The sequence below is a fragment of the Fundulus heteroclitus genome, chromosome 4 (assembly GCF_011125445.2).
Source record: "Fundulus heteroclitus isolate FHET01 chromosome 4, MU-UCD_Fhet_4.1, whole genome shotgun sequence".
Classification (NCBI taxonomy): Eukaryota; Metazoa; Chordata; class Actinopteri; order Cyprinodontiformes; family Fundulidae; genus Fundulus; species Fundulus heteroclitus.
In genome coordinates, this window is record NC_046364.1 from 20,833,214 (window position 1) to 20,848,459 (window position 15,246).

General features: G+C 43.4%; 1 protein-coding gene across 5 annotated transcripts in view; it reads right to left on the minus strand.

Moving 5' to 3' along the window:
- Positions 1–15,246, minus strand: part of trpm7 (transient receptor potential cation channel, subfamily M, member 7) — a 62,542-nt gene that overhangs the window by 42,357 nt on the left and 4,939 nt on the right. The window contains exons 1-9 of one of the 5 annotated variants that reach the window (XM_021309684.2): positions 10,878–11,272; positions 9,965–10,044; positions 7,964–8,002; positions 7,524–7,725; positions 6,992–7,205; positions 4,964–5,088; positions 4,681–4,852; positions 2,209–2,383; positions 214–337 (exon numbers count right to left, since the gene is read on the minus strand). In XM_021309684.2, the coding sequence (XP_021165359.2) occupies positions 214–337; positions 2,209–2,383; positions 4,681–4,852; positions 4,964–5,088; positions 6,992–7,205; positions 7,524–7,725; positions 7,964–8,002; positions 9,965–10,044; positions 10,878–10,931 (1,185 nt within the window). In that variant the 5' untranslated portion in view covers positions 10,932–11,272. Of the gene's footprint in view, positions 1–213; positions 338–2,208; positions 2,384–4,680; positions 4,853–4,963; positions 5,089–6,991; positions 7,206–7,523; positions 7,726–7,963; positions 8,003–9,964; positions 10,045–10,877; positions 11,279–15,246 lie in introns of those variants that run through there. The other 4 variants (XM_021309686.2, XM_036136255.1, XM_036136256.1 and 1 more) reach the window with 4 other exon arrangements.

Here is a 15,246-nt window from a genome sequence, read left to right on the forward strand (position 1 = left end):
CAAGGCAAAGAGACTGACTCAGAGAAAACATTAAACTCTGTATATTTCTTAATAACTACCTCAGTGCCTCCTCTGGGCAGCGGATACTTTTCATTAAGTCTGGGTTCTGTTATAAACCCATTTGGAGACGTCTGGTGGAACGGGCTGAGTGTGCCTGATGCACGTGAGCAGCTCCGCTGTCATGACTGTGGCAGCAAAGGTGACAAATGTTACCAGTTCTTTGCTCCTCATGCACTCCATCAGTTTCTGAAAGAGGTGGATGGCTTCACTCTGACTGAAGTTGAAGGTTTTCTTGATGGTGGCGATGATGTCCGTCTCCACGCCGTCAGGAAGGCTGCTGTAGAGTAATGACAGCACGAGATGATCAGAGTCACTGTTCAGACACACGCGCTGCTACAAACGTTGGATTCTGAATCCTTTAGCAGGGACATGAGCTCCAGATTAGCCTGGGTTTGGTCTGTCAGAGATTTACATGTCCTGCTAATCTACACCCTTCTGGTTATCATTAGATTACATACGGTATATGGAAAGTGATTTAAAATCTGCACTAATTGATCAAACAGATGGTTTTTAGATGCGATCCCAGCTTCATCCCTTACTAAATCCCATATTTCTCCCATTTCAAGTCAAAACATTGGCTGTGAAACAAGTATGTTGCCGTCTCCTACAGGAGACACCCAACACCAGCCTGTTGCCACAAGATCTGAGAATGCGAGACACAACGAGGATATTTTTTTTCCACAAATCTGCTTTCTGAGAACTACAACTCCCAGTTGAAAGGAAGTAGGCAAGCTGCAACGAGAAGAGTGACATAGCCCACATACCGAACTAATGTTTGTGAAGTCCCCAGGTGTTATTCTCAAATAAAATCACCCAGTGAAGGTTTGTTGCATATTTAAACCACGTCAAACCTGACACCTTTCCTGAATGGTTTGAAAAACGACACTTGGATTTCAAAGCGTTTAGAATGAAGGCATATAAAGTGATCCACTCCTAAAAACAAACTCCTCACACTGCAAAAAGGGAACTAAAATTAAGTAAGTTTTTTCTTGAAATGAGTGCATTCTTCTTGATTTGAGCAGATAAATAAGATTATTTGCCAATGGAATAAGATTTTTGCACTTAAAGTAGGAACAGTTCACCTCCATCATCATTTTTCAAGTGCAGAGTATCTAATTATCTTATTTTAGGGGTAGAACTACTAGTCCCATTGGCAAATAGTCTTATTTACCTGCTCAAATCAATGAAAAATAGACTAATTTCTAGAAAAATTTACTTACTTTTAGTTCCCTTTTTGTAGTGCACAGCTGAACCCTTTCAGATGAAAAGAATGGTAGCATGGCCTAAAAAGTAAAAGACTCTTGTTGACCAGAACAAGCCGTTTTTCAGCTTGGTTCTCCCCCCCACTGGTGATCGGTCAATCAAACCCAAAAAGTACAACCCTCTTCTGATCAGTAAACGCACCACTTCAGGCCGACTACATTTTCTTTAGTGTGGATGCTGCTACTGCCAGGAGGAGACATGGAGTTAGCTGGGTGATTAAAACTAAGGTTACCTAAAAGATTAAGCTCTGTTTAAAATACTTTTTTTTTGATGATGCATCTAAACATGTTGGTGTTTGGTCTGGCAGAGAGAGACCAAGACTTGCAGCCAACAAACAGGAAGGAAGAAGAGAGAACACCAAAACCGCTCTATATGAGCTTTCAACCTCATGGAGAGAGCCGTGAAATGCTCACTATACTTGTTGCGAAAGGGCATTTAAACACTGTGAACATACGCATACATGCTAACCAGCATCTAATGTGACTTGGAAGACCAACCAACCAATAAAAGCACTGGTTTAGCAACGTCTAAACATTTGATAAGAAGGTGTAATCTGAATTGTTAAGATACTAAAGCTGTTCAGGAAATACAAAATAAAGACAAAAATACCGTCTAATACTGAAGTTATGATGGCAACATAAACAGCTGATCATCCAGCAAAAAAAATACAAAAAGCCCCGGTCATCTGTTTTTAGATTCTCTTAAGTCTTCCTGCAACCTGATCATTGTCGTTGCTTCACTGGGATTTTGCCCTCCTTTGAGCCACGAACTCTTTCATTCAGGCTTTCACTAAGCCGGCCACCACTAAAACAGTCATTATCAGGCAGAACAAGCCTTCAGTCGCTTTCTGCTTCCCGGACCTGGTCCTCGGTGTGTTTAACCTACCCCCCCTCCTCTGTCTGCTTGTGGACGTAGGCCAGAATGTCAGCAGCACGGCCGGTCCCCTCACACACCACCACAGGGACAGGAGGGCTCTCCTGAAGGTATTCCAGCACAGTCAGGATCACGTTTGGGCCACCTTCAAGGATCAGCGCCACAACAGGAACACCCTGACCGATTCCTAAAAATATAAAAAAAAAAAAAAAAAAAAAGATTAAAAAAGGCCTGGATGTACATTTGATCTTTTTTTAAAACATCACACTGCCCCCACTGCACAACTTTTACTAAACCCCACAGTCGCAAACACAGAGGCTCCCAGAAATGTAGGTTTAGCTGCTGAAATTCCTCTTAGCAACTATCTTGTTTTCCTAAAAGCAGCTGTGCATTACAGAAAGTGTGTGAGAGGTTGTGGTGATAGCACCAATCTCTCACATATCACATAGTTTCCACCAAGCAGAGGCAAAGTGCCAGTAAAACAAATCAATGCCCTTCCCGTTGACTGGTCCTGGTCAACTTCTAATACCTCAAAGAAAAGAGTTTAGTCACCCTTTGGATGTTTAATGTGCATCATTACAAGAAAGAAAATCAACCTTTTATCGTCATTACAGCATCAAACTACAGTTTTTGAGTCCAATTTATTTTAGGTCTTATCTGCCCAACTGATACAATGTTTGCAAAATTTTTTATGAATAAAAATTATAAAATTGTGGCGTGCATTTGTATTCCTCCGACGGCCCTAAATAACATACCATTAAGTTACATCATTCAGAATCCACTTTTAACCCATTTTGTAGTGTACTTAGAGTCTGTAGGAATGCAAAAAATGTGAATGTAGTTTCTTAAAGTGTTGCGTAGATATCTTTATATTCACATTTTCTAAACCATTCAGTTTTCTATTACATTTTCTGAACAGTTAGTCTCAGTATTTGCTGCTGAGCTGCCTAACAGGACCATGGACTTGCAGCTTAACAGTCTAGCTAGTCCACCATTTTTATTCCTCTGAGTGATTTTGTAGTCCAAGCTGAAGGATGCCGGCGCTATAAGTCATCTGTTGTTCAGCACACCGTCGCCCAGCATGCTACAAAAATGCCTGGACGGGGTGAAGTGGAACGCCCTGCGACCTGGAGGGGGGAGGGGAGGGGGGGAAGTGCCTCCTTTAGATTTAAAGAGACAGCGCCAAAAAAAAGGTGGCTCTCAGACACACCTCAGAGGTGAAAAAGGGGGAATGTGGGAGTACGTTAACGAGGAATTGAGACCAAAGTGTTGCAGTTCAACTTTGTACAGACCGCAACTTAACTGTGAAAAGGAAGAAGTGGAAAGCATGATGTCCCCTTTAAATAGGATCGACCTGTGTGTAATTCAATCTCAGTGTAAATCCAGCAGCTCTGTAAAGGTCCGTTTGTTGAAGACCGTTAGCGAACAAGCGGCATGATGAAGGACCAAGGAGCACAGTGGACAGGTCAGGGAGGAAGCTGTGGAGAAGTTTAAAGCAGCCAAGCCCTGAACATCTCACATTATGGCACAACTGCTAAGCTACATGGTCCATTCGCCTAAACACACAGCCTGAACAAGCAGAGCATCACTCAGAGAAGCAGCCAAGAGGCCCACTGCAGCTCTGGAGGAGCTGCAGAGATCAACAGCTCATGTAGGAGGATCTGTTGACAGGTCAGCTATCTGTTGTGCACCAAAATATCTACACTCTTATAGATGGGAGTAAGGAGAAAGCAATTCTGGGGGAAAAAAGTCAAAGAGTCTTATTTATAGTTTGCCTCAAGCCATCTAAGGCAAGCATATGAAGGAATCTCTGGTCAGAGGAGACCAAAGCTGAACCTTTACGCCAACTTGGCATCAGCCTGAAAGCCCCATCCCCACAGTGGATCATGGAGGTGGCACCATCATGCTGTGGGGAGGTTTTCTCCAGCAAGGGGCAAGGAACGGTTGTCACGGTTGACGGGAAGCTGGATGGAGCCAAATGCAAGGCGATCCTGTTAGGGTGGTACAAAATACTTTAAACTGGAGACGAATTTCCCCTCCTAGCAAGAAAATGACCCCAAGCATAAAACCAGAGCTACAACGGAAAGGAAACAGGCGGCGTCCTTTGACCCTGAAAACGATGGAGTTATATTTCTAAAAATGGACAAATAATGCAGTCTCTGAAATGGATGTACAGAACACACACAAACAGACGTGCAGCTCTAATATCCATGTAAGATGCATCCTAGTGGGGCATCGTTTCCCTTCCACTACACAGTATTTACAACCTGGATTTGTTTACTCACAAAAAATCCTAATAGGTTGGTGGTGGTAATGTGATAAAAATGGCAAAGAAGCCACAGGCTTATGAATATGGTCCCAACACATCGTTGTTGGTCATTTCTAAAGATAAATGATGCATTTCAGTGATGGGCATCACCTGCTGCGCTTGCTATCCGGTCACAGAAAGCTAAACATGATTTTTTTTTTTGGTTTCGTCCTTACGTGCGTGTATTCTCTGCAGGTTGATGTGTTTCTCCAGGTCCCGCCTCAGTTTGACCTCGGCCCCGTACCTGCCCACAGTCCCGTCATCCACCAGGAGGAAATGGGAATGTAGATTGTTCAGAACGTTCAGCTTGCTGAGAGGATTCAGCAGAGTCTGATATGGAACAGTAGTCTGCATTTGGGGGGACATCAAGAAGACATAGGAGATATAAATCAATATCAAACACCCTTGAAATGATTGGAAATCAGGACGGATGACTTTGAGTCAGCAGGAGCTTCTTACGTCTCGGCCAATAAGATCGCTCCTGTTTTCAATGACTCCCCATGGTGCAACGCCAATTGTGTAAATTTTCTTTGAAGACCTTGAGCAGTGTTCTTTCAGAGCATCTCCCACATGCTTTGCAACACCTTTGGGAAAAGGACACATTATACAAAGAAAATTAACTTAATTCCAATAGTTCTTCCATTTTTCCATCCTTTATTAAAGCTGCTAAATAATTATTGCTATTCAAGTATAAAACCTTCATCAAAATATTTCAGCAAATATAAAATCAGTAAAAGTGCACCAAGCAGTGCGGATATGAACAAGAGTCGTGGACTTGTTTATGAACCACGGGCCTCCGCTACCGGGTCGCCTGGATTCAGCAGTAATCTGTGAGCTAGACGACCATCACAGGTGGCCAGGGTGCCAATGAGGCATTAAACATAATCACTGGTCTGGGTAATTGACCTTGTGAGTAATGACTTAAACACTATGATCAGACCACAGCATCTTAGCATCTTGCAGTGGCGGCAGACACACCTCAGCCACGGTTCACAGCCAAATGACACGCTTCGGGGCCGGTATTAAACTTCTGCTGCATCAGCGCAGTGTCCTCAGGGTGGCCAAATGTTCGGAGGCTTGCATATAGTGTCAGTGTTTGTTTACATTTTACATCTACTGTCTTTCCTAATTGAGAGCGATGCAGCTCTCACTTTAGACTGATTTAATTAGATGTAGGCTTTGGATTTTTACAAATGTAATCATCTATGATTTATTATGCATTTATTTCAAGTACACAAGCATTTATATTTAGCTGCAAAACAAATTGAGTTTTCTCCTCTGGCTTCTTCAGAGAAATAAAAGTCCGTCACGGACACAGCAGAGCTCAGAAATGAGGTCGTGTGCCAAGTGGAGCACGCCAACCTTTGGACAATGACCACAACAGCAGCAGGTCATGTTGACATCAATAAAAACGCTTGTTGTAATCTTTAGAGGTGATTTCTGCTGGTGTGAAGTCTGGGTTACATTACAGAAGCACATCTGTGGGAGCGTAAATCATGCGTTTAAAAGCAGAAATGCAACAGGAGACCCTGTAATCAGAGAAAGGGCTGGGTATCGATTCAGATTTCAAGAATCGATTCTCAAGATTTGGAATCGATTCTTTTCGATTGGATCCGATATCAAACTGGATTGCTGGTATTAAAAACACATTTCATGACTGTGCAGCTCTGCAACATATTGATACTAGTATCATATTAACATTTAACTGCAAATGAATAAAGTAATGGTAGCTAATGGTAGCTGTAAGGACCAAACGCTCTTCCTGAATGCTGAGAGAAACATGCTGTATATGTACAGCTGCTATTTCTATTCAATTCAAAAAAATACTTTATTAAACCAAAAAGGAAAATAAATTTAGACACTACCCTGGTGGATTATTAAAAATATGACATTAAAAGATCACCTCCTGTGAGGCATGTTGCGTCCATGCTTCCGACCACTAGGTGGAGCTTGGCGCTTTGTTTTGTTTTTGTCCTGCTGAGCTCTCAGGGCAGAAGAAGAACTAACAGACTAACAGGGTTATTAAGCTAAAGCTGGCTCTGTGTGTGCTTCACACACTGATAAAAACACAATATTTAACCTTCATGGTCGTGCCTGTTGGCTACATTTCTTGTCACAAATTCCTACACTTCCCAGACATTTTCCCAGCGGGGGAGGGGAAGGTTAAATGTTTGATTAGCTTAGCTAGTTTAGCATGATGAGTCGTGTCTTTTCCGAGCAGTTTATAGTGCGACATCGCGTTGGCGGTGGGAAAAATTGAGTTCTGCTCGTGCCTGTCAGTAATGCCAGCGCACACATTGAAGTTCACAGTGAAAATTTTATAATAATATAAAAATAAAAAAAAATGTACCTTTGGTTATACGATTCGATTTGTAGGAATTAATATGAGAATCAATTAATCATTGGAAAATGTATTTTTTTTTTTAACACAGCCCTACTTTCAACAGCCTTGCAGAAGCCCCTCAAGGGCTTTTCCCCACTACATGCCTGTGTTGACGCCTCCGGTGAGAATCCAGGCCCCGGTGGTGACTGCAGCTTTGATGAGACCCTTGCCCACCACCTGCTTGATGCGGGGGTGCAGCTCAAAGTTTTGAACTCCTCCGTGCACAGAGATGAGGATCTTGGGGAGCTCCATGTGCCACTCCTTCAGCATCAGCCGCAGGATGCTCTCTGGTCGAGAGTCGTGAGACAAGCGCACATACTGTCCAGGTTTGTGGAGACAAAGAGAAACACATGAAGGGGAGAACCGCAGCACTTAACGCTGAGGATGACACCTAGACTGCTGCTTTGCGTTTGCATCAAATGGAAATGTTTTTATTCATTTTAAACTATTTACGTAGGTAAGCACTAGTTTAAATCATATGTTGTCCAAAGCAATAATCCGAACTTTAAAAGTCCACCAAGACACAAACACAAACTCAACTTGTAACAATGTTACGCCGGAGAATTAGCTAATCTTCATCGCCTTCCCAGAACGGAAAGAAAACACGTTCCAGCAGAGGAAACCAGGCCCACCTACCTTGGCCCTGTATGAGTGAGACCCTCCCTGGAAGTTGATGACACCATAGGCATCAGTCGGACTCCCTTCTGTGTGTTTTTCCACAGACCACTCCTCTGGATCGGGCAGGTTGGAGCTTTCACCCAACTTCACATCTGAGTACTTGGTGGCCAGGCTGGCCGTGAAGCCGGCGTGCTGCCGCACCAGCCGTCCACAGCAGCACCTACACGTTACCACACACACACACACACACCTTAAATGTGAAAACTGCAGCACCAAGACTAAGTGGCAGCTTAAAAAAAATCATCTACTTATAAACAGCAGCAGACAATGAATCTAGAGGATTCATTAAGAATAATATTGTGTGCTTTGCTATACCATCGGATCAGGTTTCTTTCTAACAGAGTGCAAAGCAGAGCTTGCGAGGTAACTGGCTCCAAAAAGGAAACAAAAACACTTACCGGACCAACTGCTGGCAAATCTGGCATCCTGGAAGGCATCTAGGGAGCAATTTCACACAAACACGATAAATCAGGTATCAAGGCAATACGTCTGCTGCACATAAAGTGTAATAACAGTAAAGATTAGCAGTTTCTATGGAGGATGCTGAGGTGGGTTACCTGTCAGATAAGGGGCAGAGCCCAGTTTGACTGGATTTGAACCGGAGATCCACATGACCAGCCCCCCCCCCCCCCCCCCTCCCCTCGCTGATCAACCAGTCAGAAGCTAAATATTCTGCACCGAGTCGCTCAATGAACGCATCACAGCAAAGCTCTACCGGGTCACTCTGACACACTCTAAAGGGTGGAAGTTCTCACTGAGAGAGGACGAGCCAGTGAGCCGTTTCAGTACCAGCAGTGTTAGAAAATGTGCTCAGAGGAAGGATAGAAGATATAAGAATCTTCTAGAATAGAGACAGAGGCACGTCGGCTGTCCTAGCAGACGCCTACCATCAAACAACCCTAACGTCTCCCAGTCAGGGTACCGACACTACAGGGATGCGCTCAGATCACTAATCTATGATGCTAAACAGTTTGGATTTACTGTTTCGTCCTAAGATGAGAGTCAGCATTTCATTCTTACTGCAGAGCCGGGGAACGCAGACTATCGTGAGTTAAGTTTATTACAAATAATGAGCGATGCAACAGAGCGACTATTTAAGGCTCCTGTATGGTTAGAATGAACGATTTAACGATCCAACATGGCAGCAAATCAGAGCTATTTCCTGTCAAAACTCAAGTTAGACTAAAGCTTGTAAAAAACCTTTTACATCATGTAATAAAAAGCATCTGTAGGTGTGCCGAAAGAAACGGTCACAGAGAGATTTAATCTATCTTGTTAAAGAATAAAGAAGATAAGCTGTAATCGATTCTAGTAGGGGTTTATTTACGGATACCTCTGTGCCAAAACCTGGAGGACTTGTACCAGAAAGAAGCAGAAAGAGGCAGCTTTTTTTATATAACAAATCCATGTTTTCTTTTGCTAAAAAGTGTTTATTATAGTTCAATCTTCAAATTTTTGTTAATATAGGGGGAAAAAAAAGATCTTGTAATTTCAAGTTAACCTGTACCGGTCAGTGTTTCACAAAAATCAGCAATCAGACATTTGAACGGCGCATTTTTCTACCGAGATCGTTCTAAAACCTGACAAAGAATCTCTGTCACAGGGGCTGTGGTCATGTGAAGGGCTCGGACTTAATGTCAAACAAGGTTATGCTCACAAACGTGTCAAAATGGATCTAGGAGCAGCAGCACGTACGGCGGTTTGTGGAGAAAAGCCCGTGGAAAATAATTAATGCTTAAAAAAACAACAAAGCAAAGAGTGATCCACTGCGAGTGCGTTAGTCGGGGGCGAAGCTTCTTGGAAACATAACAGGAATGGCTCACAGTCGAAGGAAGCTGTTAAATATCAAATCTGTGGAGCTGTGGGAATCTTCTACTCATTAAATGAGTCAGATGTTCACTGAAACTCTTGTTTTTTTTTTCATGTTTTTGAGTAAATCAGTGGATGTTCAGACCCGCCATGGTTTACTTAACAGCATTATTACGCAAGAGCTTCTAGCAGAGTCTGAACACAGTCTGAGACGTGTCAACATGAGAAGTTCTGAGAGGGCAAACCTGCAATCCTGACTCTGATTCTAGGTTTCTGCACTGGCAGACATATCCGGGGATCTCTCTGGGTCTGAGGACAGGTTCTCAGCAGATGTGTTAAAAGGTTAATGACACAAAACCCAAACTACAGACACATTTAGTTGCTAAATAAAAATAAATAAATTAAAAAGAACCCGGTCCATGACCACTGCCGAATCTCCAACATGTAATTACAGACGCTGACAGACGCAAACGTCTGAAACAGACTCGTTTACCCTGTGGAGAGCAGCGGTTGGCGCTCGGGCCTTGTAATTACGCCGTTCCCATGGCGATGGACAAAAGGACACAGCAGAGTGCTTTAGGCTCATTTACCTGTGGGGGTCCTTTGACACTGGAAGTATGTACACACATTCCCTCTTGGTGAAAGTGCTTTCTATCCAGGGTTTCTGGGACTGCGGGGAACAACAGAAAGAAAAAAAAAAAAAAGAGACGTCAGCGAGATGAACAGCAGTAAATCCTCACAGATGAATGATGTTCGTTTTTTTTTTAATCCGTTCAAGATGCAGTTCAACTCGAAAGCCCGGAAAATGTACAAAAAAAAGGGAAACTAAATGTAACCGACACACTGAAAGGCTTGACGTAGAAAGGGATTGTGGAGGTCTAGCAGTGTTCTCTGAAAGTAATAAACAGATGATAGAAAAAGGCCACGGGGTACTGAGTGCCGGTAATCCAGGATTTAGACCTTAGTCTGACATTTAAAGAGGCCAATTAATTCTTCAAAACTCACTGGATCACCGAATCCAAGACCGAAACTCAGACACCTCGATATTTAATAGCAATAAACACCCAAAACCCGCAAAAAGAAGGCAACGATAATTCTTTATTGGGAGTGTTGACATGCTTTTAAATGAAAAGGATTCCCGCTTATTGTTGCGCTTGTGCAGCTCAGAGAAGCCCAGCGGCGATTAGCCCCGTTAATCCCTCCCAGCACAGAGAGGGAAAGTCTCCAAACGCCGTCACCTGCTTTACACCGAAACATTTAACAATTCCCTGAAACCGAGAACAATTATATTACAGCTGTGACCTTTTGATCAGCACCGTCAGCACGCCGTGTCATAAAAAAAAAAAAAAAGGTCAAAAAAGGACACAAAGATGTCGACGCTGGCCAAAGTTTCACGACTAGAATCGGATGTGCCAAGTTAAGGCCGTGACTTCACGAGTCTGGCTAAAACGTCGGCTAAACGGCTGACTGTACCTCCTGACCAATGGACAACAGAGCGCGTACCTGGATGTCCTCCTCCTCTTCATCTCTGTGTTTAAGGGCTTTGTACAGGAACATACCAAGGATCCTCCGTGCATCTCCTGGACAAACCGCCGTCGCCACAACCTCCTCCCCCCCCTGAGCTCTGGATCATCGGCAGCGCCTCACCGCCGAACTCTTCCCCTCGCCAGGCTGCATACGTTTCCCCCCTTTAGGTGCCAAAGTCTACGGTTAGCGTACGGACCCGGCCTTAGTTAAAAGTTTAGTGATCAGCGGCAGGCTGCTGCCTCTAGACTCCATCCACTGTTAATCTGTAAGACGCCACTCGGGGGGGCAGATGAATGTGTCTGAGACAAACTAGATATTATACCAAAGCTGGGGAGAAAGAGGTGAGAGAGAGAAGGGGGGGGGGTGTGGGGGAGGATTAGCGGCTGGGCAGAGGCCTCAGTGATATATACCTTGTTGTCTACTGATGACACACCGCCTGCGGTGATTCATCCAGCAGACACAAAACCTCTCCCAGTAAGCCGGGGTCTGTTTAAGAGCCCAATTACCCAGGGTACACCTGCAGCACCAAGGCATTGCTTTAAACTGGATATGAGGATAATTAATGAACGCAAAGAAGAGGATACGAAAAACGTGTCTTCTTGGAGACGGTTCTCATTAGACTGAAGTGTTGAGCTATTATCAGCTAGACGGGTCCGGATCGCCCGTGTCCAAGCGAGGCCAGGTGGGTGAAAACAAACAAACGAGAAAAAAAAAAGAGCATTCTCCACCGTGGAAGTAGGTTTACTAAATTGGCCGTCTTCAGTATCATTGAGCGAGCACAAAAAAAAGGACGTTTTTTTTTTAAAAGGCAACATGACGAGACACTGTGGTCCATTCAGGCTGCCAGAGAGGGAAAGAGAGAGCGAGACTTTGAATAGATAACAGGAAGGCCGAATGGAGGACCAAATTGTTTCTGTTTTATCTTTTAAGCTTTCAAAAGGGCTGGAATACTATATCAAATCTCATTCTAATTGTGCTAATTGCTTACATAAGAACCTAAAGACGCTTATTTGGTCGTTTTAAACAGCGTCCCGCTTCTTCTATAATTAGAAATAACTACCACTATATGATTAGTCTTGGCAGGATGATACTGGCATAATATCCTGAAGGTTGTTCTTGTAGCTTAGCTCTTAATCAGGAATCGCTAAATAAGTGTCACGACATGGCGTCGCTAAAGGTCAACCTGCAGCGACGCAGGCGTAGCAGAAAACTTTCTTATTAAAGAACCAGTCAACCAAAGGGCTTTAAACTAAAAAAAAAAAAAAAAGCTCTTCCCTCGGTCCCCAGTACAGCACCTGGATGCAGGACGTTACATTTATTCAACATCCTGCTCAGCTAGAAGCAGACGTAAAACACAGTTAATGGTCTGACAGCACCCAGATGAAGATGAAAACGCTTTTCACCCCCCTCAGCAGTCAGGCAAAGAGTTAAAAAGGAATAAAAGAGAACTGTGTGCTGCTAACCTGTAACTATGGCACCTGAGAATGTCAGGCAACAAAAGACTTAAGCTTCAGAGGCTGTGCCAAAAGCACACTACCCTGACCCGCTCCGCTCCTACTTCCTCGCTCCCTCCCTCTTCCTCTCTGGCTTTTCTCCCTCTGCAACATATTAAGCTCCGTTTGTGGAGAAGTAGCACGCGGGTGAATTTCCTCCCCTCTCAAACTACAATATTATAGGAACTAATGTGTTCACGCTACGAGGCAGAATATCGAACATGCATCTTTTTTCCCCCTCGTCTTCAGGCTGTCATCACCCATCAGCTCAAAACAACAATCTAAGCCTTCCCAGCCGAGGCTCCTCCTCCTCCTCCTAACTCTTCTTCATTCTTCTGTAAAACGTGCAGCACCAACACTGAGGTGGCCATTACCCTATGAGCCATCTGCCAAAAACGCGAACACAACATTTGGCCGACCCCTTATAATAGGTATAAAAAACGAGTGGACGTGTTGGGCTCAGCGTTTTAACGGGACTAGATCCCAAACGCAGAGACAAGACCTAGTGCAGAGACTGTCGCATAGCTTCAGCTTCAGTCCCAGGATTTCTTTGATCCTTTATGCATTTTCAGTGTGAGATATTCTTCTAAAACGTCCATGACGCGCGCTGCTTATGCATGGCTGGAAGCATGGAGCCAGAACTGGGGCATCCTTCACGGTACACTGAGCCAAGGCTCCTGTCGCGAGTTCTTTCCCATGTATGTCATTTAAATCCCTTTTTACAGCTCTTTTTTTTTTTCCATTTCAGAATCACAACTGCAAAGAATCTGGTTAATAATCCCTGCTCTCCCTTCTTTTTTAATCCAGTTTAGAAAGATTTCAGTCTAAGAGAAAAAATGCGAAAGGGTACCAATTTCTTGGGCTAATTTAGTCTGTAGATATTCTGTGAGCCGCTTGGCTTGGGTTTTAAAGGTAATGTGGTCGACAAATTTAGCAATTTCGAATATTAAGATACTCTGTCGTAATCAGCTGCACAGGCAAAGAGCAGCTGCCATGCAACAATCCAAGCTGTTGGAAATAACACCACAATAGCCTTAAGTATCCAGAAAAATGGCATGTGTATAAATATCAGGGCCCACAAGCCATTGTGTCAGACGTTGGGCAATTATTTAAAATAAAATGTCATTCTACAATTGTTTTTTTTTTTATTATTATTAATTTGCAAGTGAGCATCATTCTTATAGGCAGATAGCAATGGACAGATTTTAACTGCTATAGTGTAGAAAGAGCTGAAAGGATGTAAGCTGGTTAGCTGCATTACAACTGAACACTACAATGTTTTTCATGTTCATGACAGAGTCTCTCAGCAGATCCTCCAACTGGATTTAAATGAGCTTGTAGAACAATCCTAAAGGTCCCAGAGTGATGGAAGCACTGGATGAAAAATAAATAAATAGGCACATATCCCAATATCATCGCCGTTGGCAGATAAAATCTGAAATCAACCAGACAAACGCTTGCTTTGCATATCTCATGATCAATTCCCGATGGAACCACTCTCCTAAAGACATCAGTGACCACAGAAGATGGATGACAACAAGACTTAGATTGGGACTATTGCTTTCAATATCCTCACTTGGGACAATAAAGGAGCTGAGCTGCTCTGATAAAAATAAATCATTATGCAACGGGACCTGATGACAACTTTGAAAGCGTGACCATCTTCAATGTCAGGGTTAGCTGAGCCAGAGGGAACAAAGTATATGGAAACCAGTTCCTAGTACTGGCGTTTCTTGGTAACATTTATATCCATCTAGTCACAATAAATCTCTAGAGGGTGCCGGCTATCCGGGACATCCCAGCTGATATGAAACTGTTGGCACGTGACTTACGGCTCATTTGCCACATACTGTTTTTAATCTTGTTTAAGTGGGATCTAGAACTGTGCATTGCAAACAATTGACGGAAATAGCATATTAGCCTCATTAACAGAAAATACATTGAGCAATAAAGGGCATTTAACAAAGCCTGGCCCCATCAACCTTCAATCCTTGCCACCTCGTAGTTTTTTTTTTTTTTTTTTCCAAGATCCCGGCATATAAAAGAATGTTAAATGGGGGGGAACGAGTTCATTATAGCCTTCAGATAAGATTCCAGGAAGGCGGCGCACACAGCTCCGTACAGTCATGAGACCAAAGTGTGACAGCTCTCTCGCTTTCACACTTGTGCCCCCCCGGGCAAAGCGTTGCAAAAAGCTGCATCCATCTCTCTCTCTCTGCATAAAGCAGCCGCTTAACCTAACGAGGCTGACCCTATGCTGACTCCTGCACATCACAGCCCAGTAAGCTGTCTAGAGATTAGAAAGATACCTCTGGAAGGAGAGGAGCCAGCTTAGAAAATAGCGCCTGCATTAGACATAAGAGCCTAGTGGCACAACCTCATATCAACAAATTTATGGGAAGAACACAAAAACTTGAAAATAAATGCATAACATTCACATGCATATAAAAACACTTTACTAAAAATAAAATGCAATATTTGACTATTTTTTAATACCCTGATATGTAATTAGTTTTTTTCTACCTTTTACCAGAGAAACCCAGCTAGAACTGCCTATGCAGAGTCTCAGCTCCCCGGGTCATGGCAACAGCCAATGGGCTTAAAGCGCAGGCAGCCAGACTGTGGCTGCGTTCTTCTCAACAACTAGCATTAGCCGACATTAGCTGGTTAATTAGCTGGGCCGTTTGCTTAGTCGGCCGGCCAGTTAACACACTTTGTAGCGTGCCGACGACAGTTTTAACAGCTAGGGATGTAAATCGCCAACTTTGTCACGACCTGACATTACATCAATCTGTTTGTATGAAGATATGATATTTATCGTACATATTCGTTATATACAAAAGTCTGTTCTG